This window comes from Engystomops pustulosus, chromosome 11 (assembly GCF_040894005.1).
Source record: "Engystomops pustulosus chromosome 11, aEngPut4.maternal, whole genome shotgun sequence".
Lineage (NCBI taxonomy): Eukaryota > Metazoa > Chordata > Amphibia > Anura > Leptodactylidae > Engystomops > Engystomops pustulosus.
In genome coordinates this window covers 10,887,284-10,904,676 of record NC_092421.1, presented here as the reverse complement: position 1 = coordinate 10,904,676, position 17,393 = coordinate 10,887,284, and the positions used below count along the sequence as shown (strand labels likewise).

Sequence of the window (17,393 nt, the reverse complement as noted above, 5' to 3'; positions counted from 1 at the left end):
CAACGCGAGCCAGCCCCCCTCAGTGAGCCGCCGGCTCCCTTAACCCCGCCTCTAACCGGCTCACCACGCCCCTTTAACCCGATACAATCAGGTTAAAAGTGGAGTGGTGTCCGGTGACTGACTGACCTGCGGCTCCCTATTATATAGTTAATAGAGACCGTTCAGGAGCCTAATGAGCCAGCTCACTAAGAAGAGCCGGACTTCCCATCACTAGTACAAGTCCTCCTCTTACACTGACGTCATACACAGCGGGAGCGTCTCCATTCTAGACACGCCTCTTGCAGCTGAGCAGCGCCAATCATTTAGAGACTAGAAGTCACATGTTTCTCAGAGGCAACAAGCGACGAGCGGAAGTGACGCTACCAGCAGCAGAGAACTTCCGGGGTGAGTGAGGCAGAGCTCAGTGTGTGCTGTGATAGCGCCTCCGCAGGCTGTGTAGTGCTCTGCAGCAGCGGTGCTTGTCCCCGGGCGTCCGTGCTGCGGGCTGTGTGACCCGCATGAGGTATATACAGGAAGCCTCCCCTGTACACCCTGTATATGTCTCCTCAACTTATCCCTCACTGACAGGGATCATATTCATCCTGCCTGTGGGTCTACCCCGGAGCCGATTCCTAATGTCAGGGAGAAGGAGGTGATTCCTAATGTCAGGGAGGAGGAGGAGGTGATTCCTAATGTCAGGGAGGAGGAGGAGGTGATTCCTAATGTCAGGGAGGAGGTGATTCCTAATGTCAGGGAGGAGGAGGAGGTGATTCCTAATGTCAGGGAGGAGGAGGAGGTGATTCCTAATGTCAGGGAGGAGGTGATTCCTAATGTCAGGGAGGAGGAGGAGGTGATTCCTAATGTCAGGGAGGAGGAGGAGGTGATTCCTAATGTCAGGGAGGAGGTGATTCCTAATGTCAGGGAGGAGCAGAAGGTGATTCCTAGGGTCAGGGGAGGAGGAGGTGATTCCTAGGGTCAGGGGAGGAGGAGGTGATTCCTAGGGTCAGGGGAGGAGGAGGTGATTCCTAGGGTCAGGGGAGGAGGAGATGATTCCTAGGGTCAGGGGAGGAGGAGATGATTCCTAGGGTCAGGGGAGGAGGAGATGATTCCTAGGGTCAGGGGAGGAGGAGATGATTCCTAGGGTCAGGGGAGGAGGAGATGATTCCTAGGGTCAGGGGAAGAGGAGATGATTCCTAGGGTCAGGGGAAGAGGAGGTGATTCCTAATGTCAGGGGAGGAGGAGGTGATTCCTAATGTCAGGGAGGAGGAGGTGATTCCTAGGGTCAGGGAGGAGGAAGAGGAGGTGATTCCTAATGTCAGGGAGGAGGAGGAGGTGATTCCTAATGTCAGGGAGGAGGAGGAGGTGATTCCTAATGTCAGGGAGGAGGAGGAGGTGATTCCTAATGTCAGGGAGGAGGTGATTCCTAATGTCAGGGAGGAGGTGATTCCTAATGTCAGGGAGGAGGTGATTCCTAATGTCAGGGAGGAGGTGATTCCTAATGTCAGGGAGGAGGTGATTCCTAATGTCAGGGAGGAGGTGATTCCTAATGTCAGGGAGGAGCAGGAGGTGATTCCTAGGGTCAGGGGAGGAGGAGGTGATTCCTAGGGTCAGGGGAGGAGGAGGTGATTCCTAGGGTCAGGGGAGGAGGAGGTGATTCCTAGGGTCAGAGGAGGAGGAGGTGATTCCTAGGGTCAGAGGAGGAGGAGGTGATTCCTAGGGTCAGAGGAGGAGGAGGTGATTCCTAGGGTCAGAGGAGGAGGAGGTGATTCCTAGGGTCAGAGGAGGAGGAGGTGATTCCTAGGGTCAGAGGAGGAGGAGGTGATTCCTAGGGTCAGAGGAGGAGGAGGTGATTCCTAGGGTCAGAGGAGGAGGAGGTGATTCCTAGGGTCAGAGGAGGAGGAGGTGATTCCTAGGGTCAGAGGAGGAGGAGGTGATTCCTAGAGTCAGAGGAGGAGGAGGTGATTCCTAGGGTCAGGGGAGGAGGAGGTGATTCCTAGGGTCAGGGGAGGAGGAGGTGATTCCTAGGGTCAGGGGAGGAGGAGGTGATTCCTAGGGTCAGGGGAGGAGGAGGTGATTCCTAGGGTCAGGGGAGGAGGAGGTGATTCCTAGGGTCAGGGGAGGAGGAGGTGATTCCTAGGGTCAGGGGAGGAGGAGGTGATTCCTAGGGTCAGGGGAGGAGGAGGTGATTCCTAGGGTCAGGGGAGGAGGAGGTGATTCCTAGGGTCAAAGGAGGAGGTGATTCCTAGGGTCAGGGGAGGAGGAGGTGATTCCTAGGGTCAGGGGAGGAGGAGGTGATTCCTAGGGTCAGGGGAGGAGCAGGGGGTGACTCCTAGGGTTAGGGAGGAGGAGGAGGAGGTGACTCCTAGGGTCAGGGGAGGAGGAGGTGATTCCTAGGGTCAGGGGAGGAGCAGGAGGTGATTCCTAGGGGAGGAGGTGATTCCTAGGGTCAGGGGAGGAGCAGGAGGTGATTCCTAGGGTCAGGGGAGGAGCAGGAGGTGATTCCTAGGGGCAGGGGAGCAGGAGGCGGTGATCCCTAATGTCAGGGGAGGAGCAGGAGGTGATTCCTAGGGTCAGGGGAGGAGCAGGAGGTGATTCCTATGGTCAGGGGAGGAGCAGGTGGTGATTCCTATGGTCAGGGGAGGAGCAGGAGGTGATTCCTAGGGTCAGGGGAGGAGCAGCAGGTGATTCCTAGGGTCAGGGGAGGAGCAGGAGGTGATTCCTAGGGTCAGGGGAGGAGCAGGAGGTGATTCCTAGGGGAGGAGGTGATTCCTAGGGTCAGGGGAGGAGCAGGAGGTGATTCCTAGGGTCAGGGGAGGAGCAGGAGGTGATTCCTAGGGTCAGGGGAGCAGGAGGCGGTGATCCCTAATGTCAGGGGAGGAGCAGGAGGTGATTCCTAGGGTCAGGGGAGGAGCAGGAGGTGATTCCTATGGTCAGGGGAGGAGCAGGTGGTGATTCCTATGGTCAGGGGAGGAGGAGGTGATTCCTAGGGTCAGGGGAGGAGCAGCAGGTGATTCCTAGGGTCAGGGGAGGAGCAGGAGGTGATTCCTAGGGTCAGGGGAGGAGCAGGAGGTGATTCCTAGGGTCAGGGGAGGAGCAGGTGGTGATTCCTAGGGTCAGGGCAGGAGCAGGAGGTGATTCCTAGGGTCAGGGCAGGAGCAGGAGGTGATTCCTAGGGTCAGGGCAGGAGGAGGAGGTGATTCCTAGGGTCAGGGCAGGAGGAGGAGGTGATTCCTAGGGTCAGGGCAGGAGGAGGAGGTGATTCCTAGGGTCAGGGCAGGAGGAGGAGGTGATTCCTAGGGTCAGGGGGAAGGAGGAGGAGGTGATTCCTAGGGTCAGGGGGCAGGAGGAGGAGGTGATTCCTGGGGGCAGGAGGAGGAGGTGATTCCTAGGGTCAGGGGGCAGGAGGAGGAGGTGATTCCTAGGGTCAGGAGGAGGAGGTGATTCCTGGGGGCAGGAGGAGGAGGTGATTCCTAGGATCAGGGGGCAGGAGGAGGAGGTGATTTCTAGGGTCAGGGGGCAGGAGGAGGAGGTGATTCCTAGGGTCAGGGGGGAGGAGGAGGTGATTCCTAGGGTCAGGGGGGAGGAGGAGGAGGTGATTCCTAGGGTCAGGGGGGAGAGGGAGGTGATTCCTAGGGTCAAGGGGAGGAGGAGGTGATTCCTAGGGTCAAGGGGAGGAGGAGGTGATTCCTAGGGTCAGGGGGGAGGAGGAGGAGGTGATTCCTATGGTCAAGGGGGAGGAGGAGGAGGTGATTCCTATGGTCAAGGGGGAGGAGGAGGTGATTCCTATGGTCAGGGGGGAGGAGGAGGAGGTGATTCCTATGGTCAGGGAGGAGGAGGAGGTGATTCCTATGGTCAGGGGGGAGGAGGAGGAGGTGATTCCTATGGTCAGGGGGGAGGAGGAGGAGGAGGAGGTGATTCCTAGGGTCAGGGGGGAGGAGGAGGTGATTCCTAGGGTCAGGGGGGAGGAGGAGGAGGTGATTCCTATGGTCAGGGGGGAGGAGGAGGAGGTGATTCCTAGGGTCAGGGGGGAGGAGGAGGAGGTGATTCCTAGGGTCAGGGGGGAGGAGGAGGTGATTCCTAGGGTCAGGGGGAGGAGGAGGTGATTCCTAGGGTCAGGGAGGAGGAGGAGGTGATTCCTAGGGTCAGGGGGGAGGAGGAGGAGGTGATTCCTATGGTCAGGGGGGAGGAGGAGGAGGTGATTCCTAGGGTCAGGGGGGAGGAGGAGGAGGAGGTGATTCCTAGGGTCAGGGGGGAGGAGGAGGAGGTGATTCCTAGGGTCAGGGGGGAGGAGGAGGAGGTGATTCCTAGGGTCAGGGGGGAGGAGGAGGTGATTCCTAGGGTCAGGGGGGAGGAGGAGGTGATTCTTAGGGTCGGGGGAGCGAATTCTAGGATCAGGCACAAATAATTAAATGACAGAGCAGAGATACTGCAGAATCCTTTGCAGGTCAGTGGTATCAGGAAGGCAGTCAGTGTCAGTATCCTCTGACGGTTCACATTGAACACCTGATACTGATCAGGTCACTGCCTCTCGGGGTGTCCTAGGATCTGAACATCGAGTCCAGTGGTTACTGAAGTTGGAGGAAGTCCAAGTTACAGTTTGAGATTTATGACTGGATTCACAGATTTCAAAAATAATAGTTAATACGTTGTTTTTCTTAAGAGAGAACTTACCTGTGAATACAGTCAGACTCTAAATGTCAGGAGCAAGTGTCAGGGAGATCACCTCTAGGGTTGGGGACCAGAAGATGGTGTCATCTAAAGGACAATGGTCCCTATGGTCAGTTCTAAGTTACCGTTGCACAAATTAAAGGGAACCTGTCTCCAGATTTTACCCCATTAAAGTAGCAGCACCTCAGGTAGGGGGTGAAATGTCCTTTCTGGGATTCCCTTATCTATATGAAAGGGTCCGTTTCCATGTTTTGCTCAGAGAGAGTAAGGCCCAGTATTACATCTATACAATCACATAGGACTCTTGTACTTTGGGCTCAGTAGATTTCAAAGTTTACTGACATCTGAATCCTAAGATGGAATCTTTTCCTCTGCTTTGCTATTCATCGCATGATGCCTCATGATTTCCCTCTCCATTAATATTATTCATACCATAGGTATACAGTCAGGGAGGCTGAGCAGTGAGCCACTCCATTATTACTGGGAGACAGGACCCTGTTTTATTAAAGGGGTTTTCCCACGAAGGCAAGTCTCAGTGCTGAGGTCGCGAAAACAAGGGGTCTGATCAACTAATGGAGCAGACGCCTGCGGATGACCGTTCTGCTCCATTCATCTCTATGGAGATGACAAAGATCGGTGATCGCTACGCTCGGCAATAGAGATGTCTCCATAGAGATAAATGGAGCAGAACGGTCATGCACAGCCATCTGCTCCATTAGTCTGACGGAGCGTCGAGGGTTCGGTTGGACCCCTCGTTTTTGCCATCTGCAGGGGTCTCAGCACTGAGACCCCCACTGATCAGCAAGATAGGCTTTATTCCGTGTATCCCACAAACTTGCCTTTGTGGGAAAACCCCTTTAACCCCTATCTGCAGTCTAGGTTTGTGCCCCACCTCCTGTAGAAAGACTTTGTGGTACAGTCCGTCATACAGGAGGTTCTGATCCCTGTGATCGCCATGAGGAGAGTGTAGGAAGTGTCACCAGAGGCAGATTTACACTGCGGCTAAATAACCAGCCTGATGTGATGGAGGCAGGAAGAGAAAGAAATGGTTAATAAATTAGCATAACATAACCAGGTCCTGAAGAGATCAACTTCTGTTTGTTCTGTAGACAGGATGGAAAATAATCCGGTTCCTGACCAAACCTTTTATAGTGGCATGACCGAAAAGATCCTAAACCTCTCCCTGGAGATCATCTACCTGCTGACTGGAGAGGTGAGGTATTCTGGGTAATATATCACATGACATCACTCTTATCTGTATTAATAACACAGGACATGACTGGAGAGGTGAGGGATTCTGGGTAATATATCACATGACATCGCTCCTGTCTGTATTAATAACACAGGACATGACTGGAGAGGTGAGGGATTCTGGGTAATACATCACATGACATCGCTCTTATCTGTATTAATAACACAGGACATGACTGGAGAGGTGAGGGATTCTGGGTAATATATCACATGACATCACTCTTATCTGTATTAATAACACAGGACATGACTGGGGAGGTGAGGGATTCTGGGTAATATATCACATGACATCACTCTTATCTGTATTAATAACACAGGACATGACTGGAGAGGTGAGGGATTCTGGGTAATATATCACATGACATCACTCTTATCTGTATTAATAACACAGGACATGACTGGAGAGGTGAGGGATTTGGGGAATGCATATAGGGCATTTATCAGGTTCTCTCCATACACAGGATTATACAGTAGTGAGGAAGACATATGATAAGTTTGTGACCCCCATAAGCTTCCCCCATGTGTCAGGAGTACGGAGCAGAAATGAGAGCCCCATCATGGAGCCTCCACCACTGGTACCTGAGAGGAACAAAAAGCAGAAGATCCTGGAGATCACCTATAAGATGATCGAGCTGCTGAGCGGAGAGGTGAGCGCTGCAGGGAATGCTGGGACATTATACAAGGGGTGATGTGTCCGGGTGATGACTGTATTATTGTGAGTGTCAGGTTCCTATAAGGTGTCAGGATGTCAATATATTTTTCTCCAAGGAGGAGTGGGACTACATAGAAGGACACAAGGACATCATCATGAAGAACCACCAGAACCTCACATCACCAGGTAAGAAGAGGGATGGTAGAGGGATGTTGTGTCTCCCATGAACTGATTATAACATAAAAACAGTGGGAGTCAGGTGTCATGTAAGTCTCTGTGTCTCCTGTAGATGGATCCAGTGAGAGAAATCCATCAGAGAGATGTCCAAGTCCTTGGTATTCCCAAGATGGTCCCGAAGAAGATTACAGTGTCCCAGAGGGTGAACAGGTAAATGGTGCCGAGGAGTTCACAAAACACCAGATAGTTCTGCTGGGATACACTGAGGTCAGATCATACATATTTATTTTTTTATATCAAGTAGTCTTCTATCCATAGGTTAGAAAATAACCACTGTATATACTCGAGTATAAGCCGACTTTTTCAGCACAAAGCCTTACTCGGCTAATACTCGAGTCTATAAATAATAAAGTTAGTACTTGCCCTCCGGTGTTGTCCCCTGGCGTCCTCTACTCCCTGCAGCAGGTCTTCAGGTTCCTGGCCTGGCAGATGCACAACTCTGCAATCTTCCGGCACAGAACTATGACATCATCAGACAGCAACACTGCAGCATCTTAGTGTCTATACCGGCAGATCAAGTAGAAGTACATCTGCGACCCGGCCCGGGAACCTGAAGACCTACTGCAGGGAGAAGAGGATGCCGGGGCACGAGTACTAACTTTATTTATTTTTTATCGGGTACTCTTGTGGACATAACATGAAGGGGGCACCGTGCTGTGGACATGAAGGGGGCACCGTGCTGTGGACATGAGGGGGGCACCGTGCTGTGGACATGAGGGGGGCACCGTGCTGTGGACATGAAGGGGGCACCGTGCTGTGGACATGAGGGGGGCACCGTGCTGTGGACATGAGGGGGGCACCGTGCTGTGGACATGAGGGGGGCACCGTGCTGTGGACATGAGGGGGGCACCGTGCTGTGGACATGAGGGGGGCACCGTGCTGTGGACATGAGGGGGGCACCGTGCTGTGGACATGAGGGGGGCACCGTGCTGTGGACATGAGGGGGGCACCGTGCTGTGGACATGAGGGGGGCACCGTGCTGTGGACATGAGGGGGGCACCGTGCTGTGGACATGAGGGGGGCACCGTGCTGTGGACATGAGGGGGGCACCGTGCTGTCGTTATCCAGTTTTTTTGTGGTAAAATTAGGTACCTCGAGCATATATATATACGGTATGTATTCTGTGAATGTCTGACTGTAGGGACCCCTATGAAGTATATTGAAACTTCACGGTGGTCACAAGTTAACTTGTGTACGGTGATGATTGGGAGTGTGAGAGACTCTGAAGTATAGACCAGTGTACATACTTAGGAACGAAATATGGAGCGGTTCCTCTTGTAAATGTAGGGACCCCTATGATCCCTGATATGATATGTGGCAGGTAGCAGAAGACTCTCTCCGTTATTGTCTTTTACACTGCAGATCGTCGTCCTGATATATCTCTGCCAGTGTCAGTGTAAGGGAGGGGTGAAAAATTTATTAATTTTTAACCCTCCCCCATAAGATTATGTTCTTCCCAGACCCCTCTCCCTATACAGTGTGTCCTTTCCAGCACTCCCTCCCCCATAAGCGGGTAACCCTTTCCTCTATGCACCACAATGGCAGCCCTATGAGTATTACCCTAGAGGGGCATCTTATGGGGAAGGTTTGTCTTGTTCCAAACTGTGTCCATGAATGAAATTCTCTCACTCCTTGTGTTTCATTGCTATTTTATATTAAAACCTTTTTCTTAGTTTTTTTTTTTTTTACAGGATTAGACTGTGGGACTTCTGATCCCTCATAGAACAAGCTGCAGTATATCCTGGCTGCCAGCAAGGGACATATAGTCAGGGGCAGCAGTGAGCTCATCACTAATACTTTTCCATGGGTTGGGATGATCTTTTATCATACAGTATGAATATTATAGAATCCCTATTACCGTGATCCTGGGGATGGGTCCATCTGGGTCCAACTCTTTTTAATCATCTGTTGAAACAGGCTGAAGATGTGGCTGACATCAAAGTTGAAGTTTTGGAAGAAGAAAAAGAGGGAAACCTGATTGATGATCTCCAGTGTAAGGAGGAGGCGTCCCCAGTAGAGATTAGTCCAGGTGAGGAGTAATATACACAGTAGAAATCCTTCTTACCCCACGTGTTACACATCTTGTCTCCTGGCTTCTGCACACCCTCAGTTGTCTAGAACAATGATATGCAACTGCGGGGCTGCGGCCCAAAACTAAGCTGTGGAACACCGGTGGTTAAAAAACAAAAATAGATACTGCCCTCCGGGGCTCCTCTTCATCCGCGGCTCTGACTTCATCTTTCCTCAGATTCCCTGCACCACGGGCAGAGGCATGTCTATGCTCTCTGCCTGCATGCACCTATGATGATGTCATCAAGCTGTTGCATGCGGGCAGAGAGGATACTGTTGCATGCGGGCAGAGAGGATAGATGTGCCTCTGCCTGTGGTGGCGGGAATCTTAGGAGAGATGTGGAGAGAGGCCACTGCTGGACATGTTATTAGTGAGGGGAGGCCGCTGCTGGACATGTTATTAGTGAGGGGAGGCCGCTGCTGGACATGTTATTAGTGAGGGGAGGCCGCTGCTGGACATGTTATTAGTGAGAGGAGGCCGCTGCTGGACATGTTATTAGTGAGGGGAGGCCGCTGCTGGACATGTTATTAGTGAGGGGAGGCCACTGCTGGACATGTTATTAGTGAGGGGAGGCCACTGCTGGACATGTTATTAGTGAGGGGAGGCCGCTGCTGGACATGTTATTAGTGAGGGGAGGCCGCTGCTGGACATGTTATTAGTGAGGGGAGGCCGCTGCTGGACATGTTATTAGGGATGGGAGGCCGCTGCTGAACATATTATTAGGGAGGGGAGGCCGCTGCTGGACATGTTATGAGTGAGGGGAGGCCGCTGCTGGGACACGTTATGAGTGAGGGGAGGCCGCTGCTGGGACACGTTATTAGTGAGGGGGAGGCCGCTGCTGGGACACGTTATTAGTGAGGGGGAGGCCGCTGCTGGACATGTTATTAGTGAGGGGAGGCCGCTGCTGGGACACGTTATGAGTGAGGGGGAGGCCGCTGCTGGGACACGTTATTAGTGAGGGGGAGGCCGCTGCTGGGACACGTTATTAGTGAGGGGGAGGCCGCTGCTGGGACACGTTATTAGTGAGGGGGAGGCCGCTGCTGGGACACGTTATTAGTGAGGGGGAGGCCGCTGCTGGGACACGTTATTAGTGAGGGGGAGGCCGCTGCTGGGACACGTTATTAGTGAGGGGAGGCCGCTGCTGGGACACTTTATTAGTGAGGGGGAGGCCGCTGCTGGGACACTTTATTAGTGAGGGGGAGGCCGCTGCTGGGACACTTTATTAGTGAGGGGGAGGCCGCTGCTGGGACACTTTATTAGTGAGGGGGAGGCCGCTGCTGGGACACTTTATTAGTGAGGGGGAGGCCGCTGCTGGGACACTTTATTAGTGAGGGGGAGGCCGCTGCTGGGACACTTTATTAGTGAGGGGGAGGCCGCTGCTGGGACACTTTATTAGTGAGGGGGAGGCCGCTGCTGGGACACTTTATTAGTGAGGGGGAGGCCGCTGCTGGGACACTTTATTAGTGAGGGGGAGGCCGCTGCTGGGACACTTTATTAGTGAGGGGGAGGCCGCTGCTGGGACACGTTATTAGTGAGGGGGAGGCCGCTGCTGGGACACGTTATTAGTGAGGGGGAGGCCGCTGCTGGGACACGTTATTAGTGAGGGGGGCTCTTCTGGAAGGCAACATGGAATTGCAGGGTCTGCACTCAGTGGGAGAGTGTTTGGCCCTTTGCTGTGTTACGTCCCTGTGGCATGAGGCTCCTGTGCCTCCACTCACAGTCCCGGATAGTGATAGGAATTCCTTGAGTGGTAGTTTTTGGCCCAGGATTAAGGGGGCTCTAATATGCAGGCAGACTGCAAGCATTCTGTTTCCGCCATAGCCAGGTTACGCCCCCCCTTCACCTGCCCCATATACAGATTTATCTCAATAAATTAGAATATCCAGTAATTCAATTCAAAAAGTGAGGTGTTTTGGCCTCCTAGTATATAGGTGGCCTAGAACCCTTCCCCCGTTCTATAGGTAGCACACTGCACGCCCCCCCAGTAGATAGTTTGGCCAACACACTCCCCCCCCCCCCCCCCTCCCCGGTATTTAGATAGCCCAACACACTACACCCTAGTCTTTAGGTAGCACAGCACATAGACCACCCACCTTCACAGTATATGGTAGCCCAGCACACAACCCCTCCCCCCACCTCAGCAGTATATAGTTAGCCCAGCAGACCCCCCCCCACACACACACACGTATAGGTAGCCCAGCACGCAAAGCCTCTGCCTCCACACTATATAGGAATCCCAGCACACTACCCCCTAGTGTTTAGGTAACACCGCATACACTCCTTCTCACCAGTGTATAGGTAGCCCAGCACACAGACCCCTCCCCCCCATGTCCACAAGATATAAGTAGCCCAGCACACTACCCCCTAGTATTTAGATAACCCATCAACCAAATCCCCCGGTATAAACTCGAGATTAAAATTGTAGTCCTTGTGTGTCTTATGTGATTATATCTGAACGTGAGTAATATATCAGTATTTTAAGCTTATTGCTTAAATTGTATATATTTTAAAGTATAAAAATGTAAATTGGTTACATTAAAAATAACACTTTCTCAGAAATTAGAGACCCTTGCAGATACCTGCAAGATATTGCTGTTAACCAGGTGCTAATATCTAGTTATCTGATAACCTGATGTAACTGATGCTCATCTTTCCAGGTTGTACTGACTTTGCAAAATTGGTGTGCCGATCAAAAGTGACTGAAACCCTCCGGCAGCAGGTTGTCCAGATGAAGGCCAAAGGGGCAACCATATCCGCAATAGCAAAAGCAGTTGGTCGTTCCAAGTCTGTGATTTCTCGAATATTGCATCTTTACAATATCACAAACTCATTCAAGTCCCCCAAGAAGGCCGGTCGCCCTCGAAAGACAAATGCAAGGGAGGATAGGATAATGCAGAGAATCTCCATGAGTAATCATTTAAACACTGCAGCTGGAATTGCTCGCCAGTTCAGCACTGAACATGGTAAGGATCTGTCTCGTCATACTGTGTCTCGACGTTTAAAGGGGTTCTCCAGTGACAACAAGGTAGCCCCTATCCTTTGTAACTTGCTCATCGGTGGGGGTCTCGGTGATAGGACCCCCACAGATCACGAGAATGAGGGACCGTCAGCACCATAGAAATGAATAGAGCAGCCTGTTGCTCTGTTTACCAAGGGTACTACGGGGGTACAACAGACTCTCATTCTTGTGATCTGTGGGGGTCCCATCACAGAGACCACCACTGATCAACAAGTTATCCTGTGGACGGTGGCTAACTTTTTGTCACTAAAGAACCACTTTAAGAGCATTTGGACTGAAAGCCCACTCTGCAGTGACCGAACCTCTTCTTAGCAGAAAGAATCAAATGCTAGTCTCACCTTTACTAAGGAGCAGGTTGTGTGGACTGAGAAGTGCTCCATAGTTTATTATGGTGATGTAATTAAGTTAATTTATTAAATGGGAAATATTATGTTTGTCGACATACTGGGGAAAGAACGAACCCAAAGTGTGTAAAGAAGTCAGTGAAAAGTGGTGAAGGAAGTGTCATGGTTGGGGAATGTTTTCTGCAGCAGTTGGACCTCTCATACATCTACATGGAATACAATACAAGCATCAGAATCTTCACAATATATGGTTACTTCCTTGTGTTCATCTCTCAATCAGCTGCAACTTTCATGCAGGACAATGCCCCCTATAACACAGAAACTGTGAATGGCTACGGCCCAGAGTCCAGATCTAAACCCAATAGAAATCCTTTGGAAAATACTTGGTGACAAAGTTGTGGCCAAGAAACCCACAACAGCCACAGAACTGTGGAAGAGGCTGGAAAAAGAGTGAAGCAGATCCGTGTAAGAGACCAGTGATGTCCTGTGGCTGGTGTGGAAGTCATCCACAGCAAATGCCTGTGCACACCCTACTGATTATAGATCCAATCTTTCTCTGTGCTCCAGTCATTGCTGTTCTCTAATTATTATCATGTTTTTGTTTTGTTTTTTTTATAAAATAAAGGTTTTATGTTGATGTTTTGGTAACTATGTAGAACATCAATGGAAATTAAATTATTTCTGAAAACATCAAGTGATTAGACCTTACTCTCTAATTTTGATTTCCAATGTATATGTAGACTAACATATTCCCACCCTGGTATATAGGTAGCCCAGCATATTCTCACCCTAGTATATAGGTAGCCCAGCATATTCTCACCCTAGTATATAGCCCTTTGATGCTCTGCTCCGTAGCTTTATTGTAATGAATACTGTGCAGAGATGCCATATACTGCAATACAGCAGTATTGCAGTATATGATAGGAAGGATCAGACCATCTAGAGTTAATGTACCCTAGAGTAGTAAAAAAAAAAAAAAAAAATTAAAAAACCTAAAAGTTCAAATGACCCCCCCTTTCCTTAGAACTGATATAAAATGTAACAGTAAAAATCACATACACAATAGGTATCGCCGCGTCCCAAAATGCCCGATCTATCAAAATATAAAAACGGTTATTGCCGGCGATGAACCACATAATTGAAAATAGCGCCTAAATGTCCAAAACGCGACTTTGACACCATTTTACATCCCATAAAAAATGGAATAAAAAGTGACCAGAATGTCGCACAGACCTCAAAATGATAGCAATTAAAATGTCTCATTTCGCAAAAAAAAAAAATAACACCTCACTGAGCTCCGTGCACCATAGTATGAAAAAGTTATTAGCGTCAGAATATGGCAACATCTTTTTTCGCACGTTTGTTTAATTTTTAAAAATGTATTAAAAAGCAATAAAACCTGTATAAATCTGGTATCACCGTGATCGTACCGAACCAAAGGATAAAGCAGCCGTGTTATCTGGAGCGCAGAGTGAAAGTCGTAAAAACAGCCCACAAGAACAAGTACACGGCATGGAATAATAAATAATGTGACGTAGAAGTAAAATTTGTTACGCACAAAGTAAGCCCTCACACAGCTCTGTACAATGAAAAGTTAAGGATTTTTGAAGGTGGAGAGCACGAAATGAGCAAAAAAACCTGTGTCCGTAAGGGGATAGGTAGTCCAGCACACTCCCATCCAGGTTTATAGGTAGTCCAGCACACTCCCATCCAGGTTTATAGGTAGCCCAGCACACTCCCATCCAGGTTTATAGGTAGCCCAGCACACTCCTAACTCAGTATACATAAAGCCCAGCACAGAATATAATTCACACCAAAATGGTACAGCTTACGAAATAGATACAATAAGACTTTTATTCCATATGAATTAAAAACAATAATGAACCATAGAAAAGACTAATATCTCCATTGCTTCAAGAAACCACCATTAAATGAGAAACATACTACAGTAGTAACGCTAAGATCTTACCCAGGGTATGGGACTGCTGGGCAGATAGAAAAAGTGGGCATGGAGTCCTGGATTGTTTGACCACTTCAGGACACACAGGGATGATGGTCCTCCAGGATGTGTAGCACTGTTACATCCTATGCTGTAATCTCAATCCTGCTGTTGTCCCATGAACTCCCTCCCTTACAAGAGCAGTAGCATGAACTTTCCCTGTCACGGAGACTGGTATGCCCTATAGTAATTCATAGCTTGCATCCCAACGCGTTTCTGGAACCATACACACAGGGGTGTAACTAGAAGCTGATGGGCCCCAGTGCAAAGTCTGTGCCAGGCCCCCGACTATAATGTATGGTTTGTAGTAATAGTCTTCTCTTATGGGAAAGTGACACCATAAGGGCCCCCTAAACCTTTGGGTCCAGGTGTGATCGCAACCTCTGCACCCCCTAAAGTTATGCCCCTGCTTACGCTCACAGTTCCTTCCTCGGGATGTGTCATTAATGAACTTTCTGGATGACTACCGCGTTTGAGGTTGGACACCAGTGGCAGTGGTCACCGTGTAACCGTACTACCGTGCAGTGGCATGAAGATCATGGTGTCCAGACTACTTGAATATTCTTACATGAGCTGCTTTTCATACATTTATGCCTCCTGTTGTTTCTGATTTACATGATGTATTATCTATTTGATTGGGTCTTTACTATCTCGTTGCCAATTTGAGAAAGTACTAATATCTAAATGAATTCCAGTGCCTACAGTATAGACTGCGAATAGCGGGACAGGATATGTGCCTCCCACATATGCCACAATGCCTCCCGTGTAGACCTATTCTTAACCTATCAGTGATTATAAACCAAAAACATGGCCACACCAGTGGGTAAAAAAGCAGCTTACAGTAGACAAAGTGTTAATTATATAAACAACATTCAGATTGGTCACCACCTATTACTCCGACTGATTATTTAAAGGAAGGGACCATACAAGTAAAAGAGGGGAAGCCGGAGGGCAGGAAAAAGTTGTGAGTGTGTCACTTAAAACGTAACTTTTAATAAATATTTAAGATAAATTGTATCTCTATTTACATTAAAAAATACTAAGTGGCATTTATACACACTGGGGCTTATTTACTAAGGGTCCATGGATGGAATTTACGTCGGACTGTTTATGGTATTCAGCATTTGCTCCGCTGGGACAGGTATTTAGAAGGGGATTGTGTCGCACGCGATCAGATTTTGGCGCAGCGGCGCTGGCTTTCATGTGACTGAGTGCAGGATTTAAGATTAAATTTGTGTCGCAAACTATGCACTCACATACATCGGAAAGAAGAAGGTGAACTCCGGGGACCTGAGCGGGGAAGCGACACATGCAGGATATGGGGCGCACAATCTTGGTGAATCGCACCAGATGTGCATTATACACGGACAATGCACTTTCGGGAACTCCGACGGACCTGGTAAGTAAATGTGCTCCATTATTCCACTATTGCACCAGTCTGAATTTGGATTGTAGGGAAAAATGGTGGAGAGGTCCCCTTTATTGTATAACAGAAATCTCCATTACTAAAATTCTAAGCCCATTTATATCGGACAAGATAAACTTTGACTTATACAAGCAAAACCCTGACATCCGATCTCTGTGCTGAGATATGCGTTAGCTGTTTCCCCCTAATATCAGATACACAGGTCTCTCGAACAATCAGCAGGGTTATCACCGTCACTTTACTGCTGGACAGTGCATGTGCCTGATTAGGAGGTGACGTCACCGGTTCTCCGGCACTTCTTAATCAGGCGCATGCATGGTCACGCGCATGGTGTGCCGAAGCGTTGTTGGAATATAAAGAATAAAACAGTTTAAAAAGGAATACGGCGGTTTCTGCAAATATGCTCCGGCATCAGCTCACCCTGAGCTGGTGCAAGGTATTTGAGGGTTATAACTGGCATTTTAAAGTGGTAGGTTTCCTTTAACTTCAGGGTGAATTCAGGACCTCACCACTAGGGGGCACATAAATACTATAACTATACAGGACCTCACCACTAGGGGGCACATAAATACTATAACTATACAGGACCTCACCACTAGGGGGCACATAAATACTATAACTATACAGGACCTCACCACTAGGGGGCACATAAATACTATAACTATACAGGACCTCACCACTAGGGGGCACATAAATACTATAACTCTACAGGACCTCACCACTAGGGGGCACATAAATACTATAACTCTACAGGACCTCACCACTAGGGGGCACATAAATACTATAACTATACAGGACCTCACCACTAGGGGGCCCATAAATACTATAACAATACAGGACCTCACCACTAGGGGGCACATAAATACTATAACAATACAGGACCTCACCACTAGGGGGCACATAAATACTATAACTATACAGGACCTCACCACTAGGGGGCACATAAATACTATAACAATACAGGACCTCACCACTAGGGGGCACATAAATACTATAACTATACAGGACCTCACCACTAGGGGGCACATAAATACTATAACTATACAGGACCCCACCACTAGGGGGCACATAAATACTATAACTATACAGGACCTCACCACTAGGGGGCACATAAATACTATAACTATACAGGACCCCACCACTAGGGGGCACATAAATACTATAACTATAACTATACAGGACCCCACCACTAGGGGGCACATAAATACTATAACTATACAGGACCCCACCACTAGGGGGCACATAAATACTATAACTATACAGGACCCCACCACTAGGGGGCACATAAATACTATAACTATACAGGACCTCACCACTAGGGGGCACATAAATACTATAACTATACAGGACATCACCACTAGGGGACACATAAATACTATAACTATACAGGACCTCACCACTGGGGGGCACATAAATACTATAACTATACAGGACCTCACCACTAGGGGGCACATAAATACTATAACTATACAGGACCTCACCACTAGGGGGCACATAAATACTATAACTATACAGGACCTCACCACTAGGGGGCACATAAATACTATAACTATACAGGACCTCACCACTAGGGGGCACATAAATACTATAACTATACAGGACCTCACCACTAGGGGGCATACAGTGCTGAATCCCATGGCTGGGGAGGACAGGTAACTCTGAGTTTTTGAATTTAGTCACAACCATAGAACCACACCCATTCTCCGATAGGCTCCTCCTCTTATAATGGCGTCATGCACAGCGGGAG

The 17,393-nt window shown here is 49.3% G+C and overlaps 1 protein-coding gene across 1 annotated transcript; it reads left to right on the top strand.

Moving 5' to 3' along the window:
• The first annotated feature begins 298 nt into the window (after positions 1 to 298).
• LOC140106133 (uncharacterized) lies at positions 299 to 12,864 on the top strand. The gene is made up of 7 exons (XM_072130388.1): positions 299 to 384; positions 5,757 to 5,860; positions 6,360 to 6,545; positions 6,667 to 6,736; positions 6,840 to 6,937; positions 8,705 to 8,816; positions 11,516 to 12,864. Exons 1-7 carry the CDS (start codon positions 321 to 323, stop codon positions 11,974 to 11,976), a joined length of 1,095 nt encoding a protein of 364 aa, XP_071986489.1. The 5' UTR covers positions 299 to 320; the 3' UTR covers positions 11,977 to 12,864.
• The last annotated feature ends 4,529 nt before the right edge of the window (positions 12,865 to 17,393 follow it).